Source organism: Drosophila albomicans, chromosome X, assembly GCF_009650485.2.
Source record: "Drosophila albomicans strain 15112-1751.03 chromosome X, ASM965048v2, whole genome shotgun sequence".
In the NCBI taxonomy this organism is placed as follows: Eukaryota; Metazoa; Arthropoda; class Insecta; order Diptera; family Drosophilidae; genus Drosophila; species Drosophila albomicans.
Window position 1 is genome coordinate 12,548,409 of NC_047627.2, and position 20,724 is coordinate 12,569,132.

The following is a 20,724-nucleotide window of genomic DNA, read 5'->3' on the forward strand; positions in this document are numbered from 1 at the left end:
GTCGATGATGATTCCTGTTCATCAAAAGAAAGGGAATTTCAAGTTAGGGAATGTAACTTAATAATCGATTAAGCAGTCGATGATGAGGGGGTGGGAAACACTCGCTTACCGTCGCACCACCAGCCAGGTGACGCCCACAATCATCGCCACCTTGAAGGTGCCAATCCACACCACAGACATGACCAGCTACCGTTTTGTTTTTTGTTCGCCTCTTGAGTTCGCTTTTGCACTTGGCCTGCTTAAGCCCCCCCTGCTTATGGGCCCAGTTAGCGCTGTCGACTGACAAGAGCGCACGTCGCGTTCTTGCTTATTTATCGTATCTAGCCTATCTTCGTGTCGTTTCCCCCTCGCTTTCCTTTCTTCGTCTTCTATTTCAATTAAAACATTCGTATTAGTCTTGACGTCATTGGCGCAGTCTTATCGAACTGTCTCAGTTTCAGTCTCTAGTTGCTTGCCGCTGCGGTCAAATGAATTGAGTAAAAGCTCGCAAGCTTTGTGCTTTCATTAAATCTCTGACAGCTTTTAGTGCTCCTCAGCAGATTGATCGATAAGTTGAGTGCTTTTGGGCACAGAAGTTTAGCCAGAGAAGTGATTTACAATTGACTATTAAGGGGGAAGCTTTGTGCAGAGAATTTCAGATAGGGACTTAATTTAAAATTTACTTTGAAGGGGGAGCTTTGTGCAAAGATGTTTAGCTAGAAAAGTAATTCTTTTGAAGCACTTTATAGCGAAGATCCCAAATGTGTATTCCTTATGGTCTATGATTAAAGCATTTATATTCTTTATTACTCTTTATCCTCTATTCTGAAGAGAAGAAAAGTCCAAAACACTTTCAATAACTAGATTGATTTAAATCAAAGACTTCTATTTCGAACTATAAAAATACTTCACATAAAGATCACTTTTTTTAGTTTATTCTTTATTATTATGTATTCTCTATTCTCAAGAGAAGAGAAATCCAAAACACTCTCCAAAACTAGAACATTAAATTGATTTAAATTGTAATTTAAACTGAAGACATTCATCTAGAACTATATAACTCTTTCAGTTTAAATTTGTATCACATAAAGATCACTTTTTTATGTTTTTATACTTTATTCTCTATTCTCCAGGCAAGAGAAATCCAGAGGACACTCAAAAACTAGAACATTGAATTGATTTAAATTGTAACTTAAGCTAAAGACTTCCATCTAGAGCCAAAGATCATTTCTTGAAAGTATTAAATACTTATTGAGATAGGTTTAGCTGAGCTTTAACGAGCAACCACAGGAATTTATAAGCTTTGATAAGCTGTATTTTTTTTTTGTGTGTGTAGCAAGTGAATCAGAATACAAGAACTGAACACAGTTTTGATTGCAGGTTTTTAGCTTTTGTTTGTCGTTTGTGTCGGTCAGGATGTCACCAACGACCTCTAACGGTAATCAATCAAAGTGACGACCTTTTTTTTGAGCGATGGCCCTTAAGGTCAAGCCACCAGAGAAACTGGGGCACAACTGTGAACCGCACTCGCTGGTAACTAGATATTAACTAAATGGAATACCGCACACTCTCCGACACGGACAGTTGTTTGGTTCACACGCGATTGAATAGAACTAAAAGCAATGAGAATGTGAGGGGAATGAAACGTAGTTCGAGACAGAGACAGAGACGGAGACGTTGCGACCGAAGTGTTTCTCGTCGCGCTCGCAACTGACAGCGACAAATGTTGTATTCAAATTGTGGCAGTTGCATAAATGAAAACCGCCTTGAGATGCGAGATATACTTGTGTGTGTGTGTGTAGTATAATAATCGGTCCTCATCTATATACACAAATACATAACTATACTACAGTATACTTCATCCATGAGTTACGAACTTGTCAGGGCCCTTCGTCGACTAATTCCAAGTAGTTCCATTAACAACAACAATTATTATGAGTGTATTCACGGGTATTCGAGTGAGTATTCATTGGTCAGTTCGCAGTTCGCTCAGTCTAGTTCAATGCACTCGTAAAATTGTTCAAGTCTAGTTTGATTTGTGTAATTAATAGAGCAGCCAAGGTCAGCTCTACTCACAACAACAATCTGATTAGAACTGATCTCATAAATTGACCCACCGCATGCAAGCTATAAAGTTTCAACAACTAACAGCTGATCGTTAACATTTTGTAATTGGAATAATTATAGTTCCAGACTCTATGCAAAATCAAAAACTGTTCAGGTTCAGGTTTTTTCTCTAGTCATAAACAAAACTAGTGGTCTATCGGTCTCTATGGCTCAAGTCAAAGTTTCAGTTATCGTTCGATTAAAATTGTTCAACTTTTTGAATATCTGAAAGACTGAACTAACCAACTATCGACTCCTATTGCTTAAGTTAAAGCTTTAGTTAGTTGTCGCTCGAATAAAGTTCAAACTAGTAACTCATCCGTTTCTCACGCATAAGTAAAATCGATAGTTAGTTATCGATCAAATAAATGTACTGTCGATAAAAACACTGATCACCTTTTTCAATATCCAAATGATATTAGTAGGAGTTTACCGTTTTCTCATACAGAAGTTAAATCGATAATTAGTTATCGCTCTAATAAATTTATCACGCAAATAAAAACTGTTTTATTTCTTAGATATTCTTATTTTAAATATTGTAGACAACATTTCTTTTTCATTATGCTTGACATATTCTCATGTTCAATTAAAAGAATTTCTCAGTTAAATAAATTTGTAGTTCAGTTAGAAACTTTTCATCTTTTCTAATATCCGTCAGTTCTAACTAGTCTTTTAAGTTAAGTTAAATCGATAATTAGTTATCACTCGGATAAATTTATCGTGCACCCTCTATTCATTTTATTCTTCTGGCTAGTTTAGATGACTGTTGATAAAATTGCAGTTAACGTGTAACAAACATAATCTGTGGATACCAACTTATTCCTTAAGTTTGTCAGTTTCTCATGCTCAAATTAAAGCGTTTGTTAGTTATCGTTTGAATAAATATCTCTCTCAATATTCGTAAGTTGTCATGTTATCCTTTATCCGTGGTTTCTCAAGGTGAATTTAAAGCGTTTGTTTGTTATCGTTTGAATAAATTTATAGTGCAGATGAAAACTATTTGCTTTGTCAACGTTAGTAAAGTCAGGACGATCTTTGCTCTTAGATTTGAAACGCATAACTTGACGAATATCGTAAATCGTGCAATACTCAATTTTAATATTTTCCCTTGCAACTATCGTGTATCGTATATCGTAACAGGACGAGTTTCTTTATTCGAACAATACTATATTTTGAATACTATATAATGCAATTATCCAAGTATAGTTAAACATGCATCGTATATAGTTTTTTGGTATATTGTGTATCGTATATAGAAACCCGTCGAATATCGTAAATCGTGTGATTCTCAATTTTGATGTGTTCCTTTTCAACTAGCCATCCATTTGACTTAACATGATAAAACGTGTATCGTATATCTTATATCGTGTATCGTAACTGGACAAGTAACATAAATCGAGCAATACTAAATTTAGATGTTTCCCTTTGCAACTAGTCATTCATTTACCTGAATATCTTAAAACATATTTCGTATTGTGTGTATCGTATATCGAAGCCCGTCGAATATCGTAAATCGGGTCATACTACATTTTGATGTGTTCCTTTTCAACTAGCCATTCATTCAAAGATTCAACATCGTAAAATGTATATCGTATATCTAATATCGTATATCGTATATCTTAACTCACCCAATATGGCGCGCAAGTGTCCCTCCAGCGTTTGCAAGATCGTTTGCTTTATCTCCTTGACGCTCTTGCCCAGAAATTGTTCACTGGCCGTGCCAAGCAGCTCGTCGGCCTGATGATGAAAATAATAAACATTCATCATCTGTGTAAGTGTGTGTGTGTGTGTGTGTGTGTGTATGTATGTGTGATTTAGTGCGAGTGTATGTATGTGGGTGTGAGTTGTTGTGGTGTGTGTGAGTGTGTGTGTTAATTTATGATTGGTAATGTTAGTGTTGTTATTGGTTGATCAACACGGCACAGAAAGACAGACAGATAGAGATATAGAGCGAAAGATTCAGAAAGAAAGAGAGAGAGAGAAAGAGAGAGAGATAGACACAGAGAATGAGAGAGAGAGAGAGAGATGAAAAGAGAGAGACAGTGAGAGAGAGCAGCCAGAGTAGAAATTGACAATCCAAAGCCATAGCCAAAAAAGAAAAACACATGAGAAGAGTTTTTTGTTTTGTTAAATAGTTAATGAATAATTGTTGTTGGAGTAGTGATGAGTAAGTATCGATTGTTGTTGTTGTTGTTCATGATGATGACGATGAAGACGAATTCGACGTCGATGGTGATGATGAGCACGTCGATAATGATAACGATGATAACGATGATGATGATGAGATGGATGATGGTGATAATTGTGTTAGACCCGCGATCACACACACACATACACACACAATGCACGCACACACACACGCATTTGGCACGCGTCGATGGCAGTGATAATAAGTTTTGATTATGGCAACCGCAACCGCAACCGTAACATTAACAGTGGCATTAACATTAACAGTAATAGTAACATTTACATTAACAGTAACATTAGCAAATGTTTTTTTAGCATTTCAATCAAATGATGTTGTTAGATTGTTGTTTTTTTTTTTGGTTTAATTTCGATTATTATCATTTACAGTTGTTTTTTGGTTAGTTTTGATTTTCAGATTCGTTTTGATGAGTCGTTTGAGTTGAGTTAGAGTTGAAGTTCAAGTTGAAGTTGAGTAGTCGAACGATCGAGTAGCGCAGGGTATGTTGGTATGGTTGGTAGTATTGGTAAAAGAAAGTAGAGAGAAAGGTAAAAGAACACAAATGTCAACAAATTTCGACTGTAGCTCCATTTAAGTAAAATTCTTCTTGTTCTTCAGATTGTAATTGTTTTTTGTTTTGTTAAATTTAAATGTAAGTAATTCTCTATTTGGTGTGAGTGCTAAGAGTACGCTAAGTGTAAGAGTGTGTGAGTGAAACAGATATAGAGAGAGACAGAGAGAGAGAGAGAGAGAGAACTGAAACCGATAATGATAATAATTAAAAACAAACATGCAGGCAAATGATATGATGACAATTTGTGATCAGATTCTTCTTCTCCTCCTCATCGATTTACACCGCCTTCTCTTTTTTTTTTTTGCTCCTTCCTCTGATACGGACTCTGCGTGCGTGCGTGTGTGTGAGTGTATGTGTGTGGGGGTGTGGGTGCGAATGAGTGTACTCATGAATGAACATCGAAATACTTAGTTACAGATAGAAGAGCCAATGAAAAAGAGACACACACAGCCAAACACAAAAAAGCGAAAGAAAACGAAACCAAAGAATACCAAAATGAAGTTAAAAATAATCAACGAAGAGAGACGAAATTATTAACAAAATGTATATACCCTCTCGTGGTACAGGGTATATGATTGAAAAGAAAGAAATGATATAAACGTACCTCGTCGTTTGTATAATCTTTATTTTTATACGAAGATGACTGTAATAATGGAATGAAATAATTACTCAATGTAAGAACATAATTTCGATTTGAGGATCCAAAGTGAAAGTGCATCAATCATGCCATCAATCAGTTGGGATGATCCTTAAATATTTCTTTATAAATCAAATTATCGATGATAATGTGCAAAAGATAGAGAGACGATAAAATATGATTATGGTGAAATCATATTGTAATGATTGATACGATAAATAGGTAAAAATACTTGTGATTGAGCGATTGATTTCTGGGTTGGAAGTTGTCGCTGGGATTTTTTGTTGTGGGCATTTCAATTGCATTGCATAGTATTAATATCCTAGGTGCTTGTTGTTATTCAATTAGTTACAGTTAGTTAAATTAGCTGTGCAAATTGTGCTTCGGAATAATGTTCTTCATTCAAATTGCATGATTGATCGTATATCATACATACACACACACACACACACACACGCTCGGAGTGTGGAGTTGTGATTGTGATTAGTGAATAGCACTAAATCGAATCAACGCAAAAACCAAAAATGCCAATGGAACTGAGAAGTTTTTTGTTTGTACAGAATTTAAGAGATAATTCTACACTTACTTTTGATTGATCAGATCTAAGGCGCTTGCAAGGCTAAATATATTTAAATTTAATCGATTTCGTTTTTGGGAGGAATTAAAAAATGTTAAATTTGAAATTGTACATAAACAAAACGCAAAAGGTTTAACGAAAAGATAAGAAAAACAATTGCCAAAACGGTATTAAAATCGAACAAGAATATTATATAGTAAGTACAGTTGAAACGCTGCATAATACAATAAATATTGTTAAAAAGGTATTCAATTAACTTTAAGCCAAATTTTCAGACTTTTGCACTACGTTGCTACCAAAAATGCATGCCAAATAGATAGATAAGTATAAGTATATTAAGATAAGATATTCATATATATTGATACTAATACTGATAGATAGATAGATTGATAGATCTCTAGCTATTCGAAAGCCAAGGAACTTGCATACAGAACTCGGATAGATCAGCTCAGTTCGGTTTAAACAACACACACATACCTTCATGATCTTGCACTGCGCCACACCCGTCACAGTCAATGGAACACCCTGAGCGGTCTCCACGTTCTCGCACATTGGATTCAAAGTCATCACGTTGAGGGAGAGACGCTGCACGTCCGTCACCAGCCACCAGGCCCAAGCCCAGCCTCCGACGATTGTCCGCTTCTTTGTGGAACCGCAGCAGCCACCTGAAAGAGCGAGTAAAAAGAGATTATATAGTAAGGGAGTGTTTTGGGTTTTGTCAATATATGGCAAATTGTTTTATAGAAACGTTATGAACTTTCTAAGCTTGCATTTTAAATAATATAATAAATATATTTAAACGATTATAAATTGTATTTATACCCGCTACCCATAGGGTAGAAGGGTATTATAACTTTGTGCTGGCAGGAAATGTATCTAACAGGTAGAAGGAAGCATCTCCGACCCCATAAATTACATATATTCTTGATCAGCGTCAACAGCCGAGACGATCTAGCCATGTCCGTCTGTCCGTATGAACACCTAGATCTCAGAGACTATAAGAGATAGAGCTATAATTTTCAAATTTTTGCCACGCCCACTTCCGCTCCCGCAAATCAAAAAATCGAATAACAACGTAATTGTAAAGCTAGAATTTTGGTATATACAATAATAACTATAGTATTTATGATTGCTGAAAATTTGGTTGCGATCAGATAAAAATTGTCGAAGGTATTAAAGAAATACTTTTGTATGGGCAAAAACGCGGGTCTAATTTGCTTTGACCGACAATCTGGTATATTGTGCCGTCTATGGTATATTTTGAATACGGTACTATATCGATATACCAAATAAACCGTTTGGTATATTTTTAGTATTTTTAGTATATTTGGTATATTTTAATAATAATACCCCAAAATATATTTTTAGTATTTTTGTAGTATAATTGGTAAGTTTTGAGAATAATACCGCAAAATATATTGCTTTTATTCAAAATGGGTAGCGGGTATCTCATAGTTGAGCACACTCGACTGTAACTTTCTTACTTGTTTTGTTTTGTTCTTTCCCCAACGATTAAAGATGGAAAGAATCTTTATGGAGTATCTAATAACATAGTTTGCATTCTTAACAGCCGTATGACGATATCCTCTTATATAATATAATATTTCTAATTTTTTCCAGAATATTTCTTCCAACACAATATTTATTATTTTCTTAATTGACAGAATATTGCGAATTTAACTATAGTTCTGTTATAAAATTTAGATTGTAATGGACTTAAATGAAAAATGTTATGCACTTTTTAAGTTGACATTTTAAATGATAAAATAAATAGTTGCACAATCATAATATGTTTTATTTTGTTTGTTCTTCTTTTGAGTTCTCCAATGAATATTAAACATTTTAGTAGACACATTGTTCAAGTTCCCATGAATATTGAAAGAATGTTTAGTGGATATTTAAAAACATAGTTTGCTTTTTTATAGATATGCATTTATATTTGTCATTTTTAAGAATATTCCTTGCACTATAATATTTATTGTTTTTTAGATTCACAGGTTATTGCGCATAAAATTTAATTTTAATAATGAATTTAAATAAACAATGAAGTTTATTGTATTCTAAATCGAGAATAATATTCAAAAGTACAGTAATCTTTTAGATTTTTTTTAGAATATAACATATTTAAGAAGAAAATTTTCCGATTGACTTCTTCACATATTTCTATCTTAACGAAAGTTATGCAATTATAAAATATTACTAAATAAATATACACAATTGGATCATTTAATCAACTCTTTCTATATTCAATTATGGAATATTATAACAGTAAGTAGGTTGCTTCAAATGTATTTTAAAAATTTTTCTAATTTACTTCTTTATTATCTTTGTATTTAACTTATTTTATTTCTCTTTTATCTTCCATCATCTTAATTTGTGATTAAAGTTCAGAAATAATCGAAATACCTTTCTACGCAAGCTCTGTGCATAGAATCAAAGTTGTTTAGCTATATTCCCGCCAAATATTTGGCTGTTTTGCAGCTTTTTGCTGACGTCATTGGGGCAACCAGGTGGCCAGGTGCGATGGCCTGATGATGGGTCGGCCAAAGTATGACCCACAAATATCGCCGCTTGTGTACGCACATTTTGGCAGCACAAAGCTCGACTTTAGCGGCTTATATAGTAAGAGTGAAAGCATTTCGCTGCCTTCACGAATGAGTGTGCGAGTGCGAAGAGTGTAAGTGTATGTGTGTGTGTGTGTGTTGTCTACGTGCCGGCAAACACGTCAAATGAGTCGAAAAAGTGATGATCGAGTGTTGTCAGCTGCAAGTCGAGTTAAGCAGGAAGCAATTGGCCATTTGCAGTGCCAACTAACGGGTCAAAGAAAAAAAAACAACAAAACAAAACAAAAAACAAAGCTGCAGTGCTTGGCCCTCATTGCAGGCCAGCCAAATTAAAAAGGGCATTGCGACCGTTGCGCAGACGCAGACGCAAACGCAGCTGACGCCAAAGCAAAAGCAAATACAGTTGGAGTCGAGCTTGCTGAGAGAAAGGGATTTGACAAAGAGAGCCCAAAGCGAGCGAACGAGCGAGTGAGAGAAACAGAGAGAGCGGCTTAAAATGTGACAGCGAGAGAGCGGAGGAGGAGGAGTGAGAGAGGCTTGGCCATTTCTAGTTGCTGTGGCTGTTTTTGGCTCTGGTTCCACTTCATTTTATGCGTCTCAGTTGCCCAGCGAACGTCGCAGCGCGCGGCTGCAGAAAGCGCACAGAAAGAAAGTGTTGAAAGAAAGCACAACAAAACAACAACAACAACGAAAAGCTCCAAGGCGGCGCTTGAACTCGGCTCTCAGGCTACAAACAAATAAAACGACAAATATACAAAAAAAAAAACCCTCTCGCAATCGTTCGATCTCGTTCTCTTATTCTTTCTCTGTCACTGTCTCCTTTGACACAGTTCTAAGAAGTGTTCAGCAAGTGAGTGAAAAGCAATAATAACAATATATTCAAATACATTATTAATACACTAACACACACACATATACGCATGTATAAATAAACAAAATCACAATGCGAAAAGTGTGCCAACGGCAAAAAGAAATCAAAGTCAACAACAATAACAAGAAGCAGCGGCTGCGGCAGCGCAAAAGACAGCAAAACAGAACAAGCAAAAGGCTCGCGCAACAACAACAATAACAATCAAAAACATTCTAAGCTGTTGACGTCGCCGCAGCGACGCGACGCAACGCCTACGCAGAGAAGCTTTCTCAACGAAAGTGATTCACGGCACGGCTTCGTTAAGTTTTTTTTTTTTTTTGCTTGCGTATGCGTATGCGTGTGTTATGCATTTCTCTTTAGCGCTGTTTGCTCATCTAATTAGCGCCTATTCGCAGTGCTCGCCCCTCGCTGCTGTGCTGTGGCTGCTGCTGCTGCTGCGGTCGACGTCGCAGCCGCAGTCGCTGGACGGCGCTTTGCAGCTGGTACCTTGAACTTGAGCAGTGTAGCGCACATTCAACTCGGCGCAGCGGCAACCAGTTTGCAACAACAACAGCAATCACATCAAATATTATTAGCGGCAACAACAAGTTTGTAATTGCCAACAACAAAGACAGCAACAACAACAACAACATCAGCGAATGCTGCTAATGCTATTGACTTGGTCCAGCCAAAGATTATGCAAAGTCAGCGAGACTGCGACTGAGACTGAGCGACAGGAAATGTTTTCGGCAGCAGCCACAAGCTGCAAAGCCGCAATCAACAAGCGAATAGCCAACAACACAACAAGCCAAGAAGTCAGCGTACTCCTCTCAATCGATAGGGCGGCATTTACTGCAGGGCGTGGCCACAAACTGGTTGCGCTTGCCTCTCTAAATGTGTGACTGTGTGTGTGTGTGTGTGCGTGTGTGAAGCAATTGTTGCATGGCTTTCTGGCCAGAAATAATGAGAGAAAAGCTGCATAGCTTCAATGGAAGTTTTATAACAGCCGCAAAAGATTTCACTTTTATGCGGGAGACTTGCAGCACCTTCCGCTCCCCCTCTTACACCTCTGACTGTTCCACTTCTCTCACCACTAACCGAAGCTCTGCTGAGCTACCAAATGCCAGTTGCTATAAAAGTTCTTACAAAAGCTTAAAGTAACGGCACTTTTAGCTAGAACGAAAGTCGCATTACGAAAAAGCTTCGCACTCAAATACGAACAGCACAAATTCGTCATTTTGGGGGCGCTGATTTCGAATTCCGATCGAAAAACGTGTGATAAGCTTCGTGCATGTTGTAATGGACAACCGACAACCACGACAACCAGATGTGCTTTAGGTAGGGTATGCATAGCAAATGGAGTTACGAAATTACAGATCGTGATCGAAATGTTGAAAGCATGAAAAGTGTGTTCCTGTCTCCCCCATCACAGCACTTCACAACGATAACCCGATTACATACATTACATGCAAATTATTTAAACCTGACCCGTTGACTGATTGACTGAGTGTTTGGCAAGAAAAACACTGTTGACAACTTACGGGGAAGTTACATTTAGTACGTTATTGACCAGTTGATACGAAATATTCGTGTTACTATTTCAATCATTATTTATCTTATTTCAAATCATATTCAAAAGCTGAGAAAGTATACAAATATCGCCCTAAGGGTGGAAAGTTGTTGAATAATCCAACGAAAAAGCGGGTTTCCATTACTTAATTTGGAAATAAGCTGTCAATCTCTGGTTAGACATTTTCTACGATTGTGTAAACAGCGACGTTAGCAAATTGATTTCCATATCCAGAAGTAAAACTCACATCACATCGCATAACTCGCTAATTGACTTAACAACATTTTCTATTACAGACGCGTTGAGATTTTGGACGAACGCCATCGATTGAAACATGAGCTCGGCTATTGTGGGCGCCGCGTCGGCAATTGGAGGCGCGGTGACGGCGGCGACAAGCAACAGTTGGTTCATACCGATGCTGATGGCAGCGGTTGCCTATTTCCAGTATGAGGAGATCATGGATCCCGAATCAAAACCCAGCGATGTGAGCAGCGATGACATACTCGATCACTATGATTTCATTGTGATAGGCGCCGGTTCCGCCGGCGCTGTTGTTGCCAATCGTTTGACAGAGGTCGAGAACTGGAATGTCCTCTTGCTGGAGGCGGGTGGCGATGAGACCGAACTGACGGATGTACCGCTTATGGCCGGTTATCTACAACTCTCGAAGATCGACTGGCAGTATAAGACCGAACCTTCGGGAACTTCATGTTTGGGTAAGTTCAAACATCTTTACAAATTTGGCACAGCTAATGTTTCGATTTCCCGGCAGCTATGCAAGGTGGACGCTGCAATTGGCCCAGGGGCAAGGTCTTAGGAGGATCATCTGTCCTGAATTACATGTTGTATCTCAGAGGCTCGAAGAGAGACTACGAAAACTGGGAGGCACTCGGCAATCCAGGTTGGTCGTATCGCGATGCCCTCTACTACTTCAAGAAATCGGAGGATAATACCAATCCCTACCTGGCCAGCACACCCTATCATGCCACTGGTGGCTATTTGACTGTGGGCGAGGCACCTTACCACACGCCCCTGGCGGCCAGCTTCGTTGAGGCTGGCGTGGAGATGGGCTACGACAATCGCGACTTGAATGGCGAAAAAATGACGGGATTCATGATTGCCCAGGGCACAACCAGACGTGGTTCGCGCTGCTCCACATCCAAGGCGTTCTTGCGACCCGCTCGCCTCCGTCCTAATCTGCACATCTCGATGAATTCACATGTTACCCGCATTATGATCGATCCGGTCACCAAGCTGGCATTTGGCGTCGAGTTTGTTAAAGATCAGAAGCTGTATCATGTGCGTGCCACCAAGGAAGTGGTGTTGTCTGGTGGCTCGGTAAACAGTCCGCAACTTCTGATGCTGAGCGGTGTCGGACCACGCAAGGAGTTGACCAAGCATCGCATTCCAGTCATCAAAGAGCTGAGCGTTGGCGAGAATCTGCAGGATCACATTGGTCTTGGTGGCTTGACATTCCTGGTGAATCAGCCCGTTTCGATTGTAGAGAATCGCTTTCACACAATGTCAACGGTGCTGCAGTATGCAGTCTTTGGCCAAGGTCCTCTCACCATACTCGGGGGCGTCGAGGGTCTCGCCTATGTGAACACAAAGTATGCGAACAGTTCACTGGACTGGCCGGACATTGAGTTCCACTTTGTGTCGGGTTCAACTAATTCCGATGGCGGATCACAATTGCGCAAGGCACACGGATTGACGGACGCATTCTATAGGTCGGTCTTTGAGCCGATCAACAATCGGGATGCATGGAGTATAATACCGATGTTGTTGCGTCCCCGCAGCGTGGGCAGCATCAAGTTGCGCAGCAGCAATCCCTTCGACTATCCCTACATCTTTCCTAACTATCTGACCGATGAGTTCGATATGAAGACACTGATTGAGGGTGTCAAAATAGCCGTAGCCCTCTCCCGAACGAAGGCTATGCAACGCTTTGGCTCACGTCTCTCCAGCATACACTGGCCGGGATGCGAGCAGCTGGCTCCCTTCACCGACGCCTACTGGGAGTGCATGGTGCGTCGCTATACTTCGACAATCTATCATCCCGTCGGCACCTGCAAGATGGCACCGTATTGGGACAAGGATGCGGTAGTGGATGCCAAGTTGCGGGTGTACGGCATACGTGGTCTGCGGGTGATCGACGCCAGTATCATGCCCAAGTTGGTGTCGGCCAATACGAATGCGCCCGTAATTATGATTGCTGAGAAAGGCAGCGATATGATCAAGGAGTTTTGGATTAAGAACACAATAGTCTGATAGGGAGACACAATTCGGTATGAGAGTGAATCTGAGTGTGAATGCGAGCGTGAATGAGTGAATGAGTCAGTGCGTGAATGTTTCAGGTCTTTAGACTTAAGGGATTTTTCCTCCGAAAACCCAAGTTTATTTTCTTTTTTTTTTTTTGTTATGCTTAAGACAATCCCATGTATTTATTGTAACTGTACGAACAAGTCAAACCAAGTGACCATTAAATGAGTATTTCGACCGAGACTTGGTTGCGTTTTATGTTGATCAGATAAAGTTGGCACGCTTTCATCATTATGGATTAGTTAATCATATCTTAACAGCAAAAAGATTAAAGTTGTGCTTTGTATTAATATAATATAAGTATAAGAAAGTAAGAGTCAAGATCAGACGTTACTTGGCTTGTAGGAATGAACTTTGACTGAAACTAACTATTATTTTGCGCTAAGGAGTAAACATCATGAAATAATAAACAGGAGTTATATTTATTGCTAAAGTATAGAGTCTTGATGAGTACCTTGAAAGTGCTGCAAGCTAACATATTTGATTATTTCTAGACATGTTGTAGTAGTAAAGGGTCTAACAGCGTCGTAGCTAAGCGCAGCCTTTTTCAAATATGTATTTCATTTGATTGCTCAGGCAATTCACTAGAATTCACCCGTTCGTCGCTGTCCTCTCCGCTCTTCTGCTGACCCAGCTGATCCTCGCGAATTATGCGCGCCGCCTGCTCGGCGACCATCATGGCGGGTGCATTTGTGTTGCCAGCCGTTACCTCCGGTATGACACTGGCATCCACCACCCTCAGACCTTGGATGCCACGCACCCGTAGTCGCTCATCGACGACACCAAGTGGATCACTCTTGTCGGCCATGCGGCAAGTGCCGACCGCATGCCAGGCGCCCACAAACATGTACCGAATGTGGCACATCCAATACGCATCCGAGTCCGGCTGCAGAGCATCGCATTCGGGCAGCGGTGGCAGCCACAGCTGCAGGCCGCAGCTGCGAAAGGCGCGAGTACGCGTCAAACGCTGCACGTAGCGGACAAAGCGTAGCAGTGTGGCACGATCCTCAACATGAGCACCATAGTTGTTCCAGATCAGCGGACTGTCCGATGGATCACTGCTGCGCAAACTGACGCTACCTCGCGACTTGGGCAACAGCAGCGATCCCATCACCTGCAGCAGATCCGTGCGCTGCAACGCCGCCTGCTGAGCGGCCACAAGTTCGGGGCGAAAGCCCAGATACTCGAAGCTGCCGCTGCCACCGCGTGGCAACAACGTGTGTGCCACTACATGCAGATCAGGCTGTCCCGAGCGACTGTGCGGCGCACTCGAGTTGAGGAAACCCATCATCGAGTAGCTCTCGGCCATGGGACCACGTTGCCGCTGCAACAGATATTCGGCCACCGAGTCGGCGGCGTAGGCACTGCGCTCCTGGGCGCTGCTGCTGTTGACGGCGCAGTTGCTGGTGAAGCGCAGGAACAGCGGCAACATGCCGTGATCGTGCAGGTTCTGCCCCACGCCCGCCAGATGCCGCACCGGCTTGATGCCCAAGCTCGACAAGTGCTCCTCTGGTCCAATGCCAGACAGCAGCAGCAACTTGGCCGAGTTCAGCGTGCCAGCGCTGACAATAACTTCACGCCGCGCCCAGACAGCACGCGTGGTATTGTCCCCACTCAGGGTGTAGGCCACGCCACGTGCCCGCTGTCCACTACCGGAGAAGAGCAGACGCTCCGCTAGAGCACCGCGCAGAACGCGCAGATTGGATCGTTGCTGTTGCTCTGCGCTGGCGAGGAACATGCGTGCACTGTTGGCTCGCCTGCCTTGGCGAATGGTTGCCGGGACGTGATGCGTGTACCCGAAGCTGCTGCCTGCGATCAGGGGCTGCTGTATCTTGGGCACGCCCAGCTCGCCGCTGGCCGCGTAGATCAGCGAAGAGAGACGCAGATTGAGCGGCGAGACCGGAAAGTAGCTTGGCTGCAACCTCTGCTGGAGGCGAAGATAAGCGCGCTGCACTTGCGGCCAATCCCAGCCACGCAGTCCGAGCTGCCAACGCCAACGCTGATAGTTCGCCGCACTCCCCGGCACATAGATGTTGCCATTGATGGCCCCGGTGCCGCCCAACAACCGACCGTGCCACCAACAGCAGCCGTGTGGGGGAGCCATTGCCTGACAGCAGCGCACATTGGGCTCCGCCTCGTCCAGCCACATGTAGCGTGCATCGTGATGCAACGTCCCGCTCAGGCCGTAGATCTCGGACTCAAGCGGCGGCAACTCGCCCGCCTCCAGCAGCAGCACCTGCACATCGGGCTGCTCGCTTAGCCGGCTGGCCACAATGGAGCCAGCGCTGCCCGCTCCCACCACAATGTAGTGAAAGGTGTTGAGCTCCACTTGCTCGTTCTCCGGTGGCGGAATGTAGGATGCTGGCCAAACGCTGCTGTTCGTCAGCTGTGCGGCAGAGGCATTGAGTGCTGTGGCCACCGATTGCAGCAGCGAGGCCCCGATGCCATTGCTGCGTATCTCTGTAACGTCGGCAGTCACAAATAACGCTCCTGTTTGGAGTAGGGTGAAGAGCGTGCACAGGGTTGCCACCCTGCGCAAAGACCGCACGCTCGGGCGTTGCATTTTGAACTGTTTAGGCCAGGCCAAGGCTGTGTGACTTGTTGCCTTCGATGCCGTCAAAACGTTCGTTTTATCGTTGCTTTAGCTTTTGCTTTATTGTCATGATCTGCGACGATAAAAATATTTTATTATTTTTATCTGCCATTTGCCTCTCAATTTCTGTTTGCACTGCGCTTTAAATATTTAAAGCAGCTGCCGCCCCTTTCGCTGCTGCAATCGCGCTCGGCGGCAGAAGCTTTCGCTGTTAATTAACATAGCTGTTGGGTAGCTATGCTCAAAAAAGAGCATGCTAAGAATGCGATCGAGTACGTGACACTTGACTTGATTGCAACAAGAGAAAGCTTTTCACTTTTTGAAACAAAGAACTTTCGTGAAATTGATTTTACGATCAAATTATATGCAAATCAATTGTTTTGCAGGGTATTTACTAAGCTAGCATGCCAGTTTAGTGCAACGAATACTCATCAGTTGCAGTCACGACTATTTCCATAAGTCACGCATAGTTCAGAGCGATACTTTTAAGAAAGTCAAGTTAACAGTGCTAAAAGATGCGGAAGATTGTTGGAAAAATATATTTTACTTTTAAATATTAATCCAATTTAGAAAGTGTATTGCAACTGCGCATAGATTTTAAATAAAACTTTTGCGGTTTCATAATCTGCAGCTGATCCAGAGAAACACTTGACAATACACTTCGTTCCAAGTTTGTGTTGTAGATCAAGAGTGTAATCGGAGCTAATTCAAACACACTCATTCACGGCTACTGACACTCACTCTTATTGGATTTATGAGTACTCACAGTGGTAGATTACCACAACAGAAAAAGAATAACACGACAAGCAAAACAAAGAGGTATGCGCACATTAAAAAACGAAAGATAAGCACAATGTGCAGTATTATACAATTGGGGCACTATTCTTAGGGTATATAAAGTATATGCTATATAGCAAAGTTTACTGATAATGCACTTGATTGTGCACACGGGGCAAAAAGAGATAGACAACGAGGCGCGACAATAAGAAAGTGATCTATAGATTGTCAATATAGGAATGTGTAAGACTAAATATGTGATGTGTTATAGCTGACATAGGTAATTAAATGTATCTGTGTTTTATTTGCTTTATTTTCACTCAGCTATTGACTATCAGCAATATGCTTATCGTATTATTAGCTTAGCTTGCATGGCTATTTTTGGCATACAGCTTATTAATGATATGTATATACAGCTAATTAATGATATTTCATAACATTGCCATTATCACAATAAAAGTTATGTGCCTTCAAAATACGTTCTGTTGTGAAGCTATCTTCACTGCAGAATTTGCGATAAATCCCGATAAATCTCTTTCATTCACTTTGGTATATAATATTACAAAATATTGAAATTGCCCAAAATAACCAAAATACGCAAAATATCATGATAATTGCATTACCATAATCTACGTGGTATTATTATTCTTTTCTTCATTACAAAAGCTGTGATATGTCATGCATTTCTCTCTATCACTCACTTTCTTAACATAATAATCAACATGATTTTTAGTTTCTTCTTGATATATCTCTTACTAATCCATTACTCGTATTTACTTTGGTATTTAATAATGAAATTGATCCTTAGCTATACCCAAAAATTTCATAATAACGTCATCATCAGAAACAGAGTTATTCGACTTCTGAATACGTTTTGTTTTGCAGTCATCTTCACTGCATTATCCATAATATATCGTACACTTATTATCCCCATCACTCGCATTGGTGAAATTAATAATTAATAATAATTGTTTGCAATATATCGCACACTTGTCCATCTCTATCACTTTATTAACAATGAATTTGGAACCCAAAATTTCATAATAACGTCCTCATCACAGTTAAGGCATTGTCAACTGCATAATATAATATCGATATAATATTGTCCAACTCTTACACCGTCCTTGTAGTTTACTTAAAAGTGACAGCCAAATTGTCAGCGATATATCTTGTCCATCTCTAGCACCCATTGTGGTCATTGCACTCGCTCAAGCTGCAATGCTGATGCAGCAACTGTTGCAGCGAACAGCGAGCAGCACTTTGCACAGCCAGATTCAGTTGACAATCGAATCGAATGCAATTATGACGGCGGTCAACACCTTCGTGACCATGTGGCGGTTTCTGCTCACACTGGGACCCTCGGCCATGGTGATACTGATGCTCAACAAGGGCATCAAGGACTATCGCAGCGACATCGTCGATGAGGCGCAGCGTGTGCGCTCCATTCACATCGAGCAGTTGCGCAGCACCTATGACTTTATCATCGTGGGAGGCGGTTCGGCGGGCTGTGTGCTGGCCGCTCGACTCTCCGAGAATCCGGCGTGGAATGTGCTGCTGCTGGAGGCGGGCGGCGATGAGCCGCTGCTGATGGACTTGCCGCAAATGTATCCGGTATTTCAGCGCAGTCCCTGGGACTGGAAATACTCCACTGAGCCCACCGATCGCTATTGCCTGGCCATGGAGGATCGCAGTTGCTTCTGGCCGCGCGGCAAAGTGCTCGGCGGTTGTTCGTCGATCAATGCCATGATGTACATACGCGGCAATCGCCACGACTACGATCACTGGGCCGAGCTAGGCAACCCCGGCTGGGATTACGACAATGTGCTGCATTACTTCCGCAAGGCCGAGGACATGCGAGTGCCCGGCTACGAGCACAGTCCGTATCACGGCCACGGCGGACCGATCAGCGTTGAACGCTACCGCTCACCGTCGCCGCTGCTCGATATCTTCATGTCGGCCGCGGTGCAACTGGGCTTGGGGCATCCCGACGGCGACTTCAATGGCCGCACCCAAAGCGGCTTTGCACCCCCGCACGGGACGCTGCGCGACGGGTTGCGTTGCAGTGCCAACAAGGGCTACATGCGTCGCAGCTGGCAGCGACCCAATCTGGATATTGTGCTCAAGGCATTCGTCAATCGGCTGCTCATCGCCAAGGATGCGAGCAAGCGTGTGCTGGGCGTCACCTTCGAGTACGGCCTGGGACACTACAAGGTGCTGGCCAGCCGCGAGGTGTTGCTCTCAGCCGGTGCCTTGGCCAGTCCCCAGCTGCTGATGGTGAGCGGCGTGGGACCAGCGGAGCAACTGCTGCCGCTCGGCATTGAGGTGCATCAGCATTTGCCAGGCGTGGGCGGCAATCTGCAGGATCACATCTCCACCTCGGGGGCAATCTACACCTTCGACAGCCCGCAGCCGGGTCAGCACTTGTCGTTCATTGTGCCCGAGCTGTTGAACGAGAATTCGGTCAATGACTTTGTGCATGGCCAGCGGGGTTTCTTCTACGCCATGCCTGTGAGCGAGGTGATGGGCTTTATACACACACGCTACCAAAAGTCCGGACGGGATTGGCCCGATGTGCAGCTGTTCATGGGCAGCTATGGCTATGGCGCCGATGGTGGCATGATTGGGCGACGTGGCGCTGCCATCACGCTGGAGAACTATGCGAATACCTTTGAGCCGTTGATGTATCACGATTCCTTTGTGATCGCTCCGCTGCTGATGCGCCCACGATCGCGTGGATACGTTCAACTACGGTCTGCGGATCCCAAAATACATCCACGCATTCATGCCAACTACTACGATGATCCTCTGGACATGGCCATCATGGTGGAGGGCCTCAAGTTGTCCCATCAGCTCACCCAGACGCCGGCCATGCAGCGTCTCAATGCCACCATGAACATCTACGAGTGGCGCAACTGTCCCGAGGTCGAGTACCTGAGCGATGCCTTCTGGGAGTGCCTCGCTCGTTACTACTCCCAGACCATCTATCATCCGGTGGGTACATGCAAAATGGCACCTCTAGACGATCCCTCTGGCGTTGTCGATCCCCGCTTAAGGGTGCGAGGTCTTCGCGGCTTGCGGGTGATTGATGCCAGCATCATGCCCACGATTCCCACGGGAAACACGAATGCGCCCACGCTGATGATCGCCGAGCGCGGAGCGGACATCATCAAGGAGGATTGGCATCGTTATACACACGGTGGTTGGCTTTAATTGAACAGCTTATTTCACTTAGTTTCAGTCTAGTCTCAGTCACTCTTTAACTTGCTCTCAATGTTTTCGAATGAATAAAGATATTTAACTCAATGATTAATGGCATTCAATTGCGCGCCGAGGTCGAAGCATTGAAACAATTCAATCATTTCTTAACCGGGCCAAACAATGTGGCAAGGGTCAAAGCCTCTAAAGAATTTTGCAACCTTCGCGCGCTCAGCATTCAAAGTTCCCACCCGACAATTCGACACCCCAGCAGCAATTGCGTTGCGGAAAAAGTAGACTACAAGTGAGGAAATGCAAAGCAACAATTTGAGAACTTTTTCATTCCTACAGAGACATACGAGTATGAATCCATTTTTTTGATATAGCATATATAATTTTACTTCTAGAGAGTGCAATTAAAGTTGTTAGTTGTGAGCAACTAAAAATTAAATCAAATTTTATCAATTTTGAATTTCATTCAAGTATTTTAGTGCAGGGTATTTGTTAGTCCTTATGCCACAAATCGATCGTATAACTTATTCTTAGATTTCAGGTTATGGCAAAGCGCAGTGTTGTAACTGTATGTAATGCGATTAGCTGACGCTAGGGGGCGTTTATGTGCGGAGGCGAGTCAACCAATGAAGTTTTGTGCATTTTGTTCCTAATTGAGTTTAAAATCGAATGCTTTGTGTCTATGTTGTCGTGACGCAGTTGCAGTTGCAACATTTGGCAGCACATTCTGGCGACATTGACTGTTGCTGCTGCTGTCTTGATTGTAGTTGTAGCTGTTGCCGT

The 20,724-nt window shown here is 42.5% G+C and overlaps 4 protein-coding genes across 8 annotated transcripts in view; 2 read left to right on the forward strand and 2 right to left on the reverse strand.

The window, feature by feature from the left end:
- Positions 1 to 20,724, reverse strand: part of LOC117578054 (flotillin-2) — a 128,620-nt gene that overhangs the window by 5,552 nt on the left and 102,344 nt on the right. The window contains exons 3-5 of one of the 4 annotated variants that reach the window (XM_034263184.2): positions 6,536 to 6,723; positions 5,449 to 5,487; positions 3,714 to 3,822 (exon numbers count right to left, since the gene is read on the reverse strand). In XM_034263184.2, coding sequence (XP_034119075.1) covers positions 3,714 to 3,822; positions 5,449 to 5,487; positions 6,536 to 6,723 — 336 coding nt within the window. Of the gene's footprint in view, positions 1 to 109; positions 405 to 3,713; positions 3,853 to 5,448; positions 5,488 to 6,535; positions 6,724 to 20,724 lie in introns of those variants that run through there. The other 3 variants (XM_052006411.1, XM_034263218.2, XM_034263237.2) reach the window with 3 other exon arrangements.
- Positions 9,223 to 13,591, forward strand: LOC117578021 (glucose dehydrogenase [FAD, quinone]). Of its 2 annotated transcripts, none has more exons than XM_034263125.2 (3): positions 9,223 to 9,472; positions 11,339 to 11,758; positions 11,815 to 13,590. In XM_034263125.2, exons 2-3 carry the CDS (start codon positions 11,377 to 11,379, stop codon positions 13,311 to 13,313), a joined length of 1,881 nt encoding a protein of 626 aa, XP_034119016.1. In that variant the 5' UTR covers positions 9,223 to 9,472; positions 11,339 to 11,376; the 3' UTR covers positions 13,314 to 13,590. The 2 variants fall into 2 exon arrangements, with proteins under 2 accessions (XP_034119016.1, XP_051862351.1); XM_052006391.1 differs by lacking the exon at positions 9,223 to 9,472 and adding an exon at positions 11,161 to 11,278 and having other exon boundaries at positions 11,815 to 13,591.
- On the reverse strand, positions 13,768 to 15,961 carry LOC117577985 (glucose dehydrogenase [FAD, quinone]). Its single transcript, XM_034263082.2, has one exon. The coding sequence runs from the start codon at positions 15,925 to 15,927 to the stop codon at positions 13,912 to 13,914; it is 2,016 nt and encodes a 671-aa protein (XP_034118973.1). The 5' UTR covers positions 15,928 to 15,961; the 3' UTR covers positions 13,768 to 13,911.
- LOC117564677 (glucose dehydrogenase [FAD, quinone]) lies at positions 18,005 to 20,037 on the forward strand. The gene has a single exon (XM_034243548.2). It carries the CDS (start codon positions 18,037 to 18,039, stop codon positions 19,942 to 19,944), a length of 1,908 nt encoding a protein of 635 aa, XP_034099439.2. The 5' UTR covers positions 18,005 to 18,036; the 3' UTR covers positions 19,945 to 20,037.

What these genes read in the sequence shown, in the direction of transcription:
- LOC117577985 (XM_034263082.2), bottom strand. Translation starts at nt 15,927, where the DNA reads ATGCAACGCCCGAGCGTGCGGTCTTTGCGCAGGGTGGCAACCCTGTGC.
- LOC117564677 (XM_034243548.2), top strand. Translation starts at nt 18,037, where the DNA reads ATGACGGCGGTCAACACCTTCGTGACCATGTGGCGGTTTCTGCTCACA.
- LOC117578021 (XM_034263125.2), top strand. Translation starts at nt 11,377, where the DNA reads ATGAGCTCGGCTATTGTGGGCGCCGCGTCGGCAATTGGAGGCGCGGTG. An exon ending in TTCGGGAACTTCATGTTTGG is followed by an intron (nt 11,759 to 11,814) that starts GTAAGTTCAAAC and finishes ATTTCCCGGCAG; the next exon opens with CTATGCAAGGTGGACGCTGC.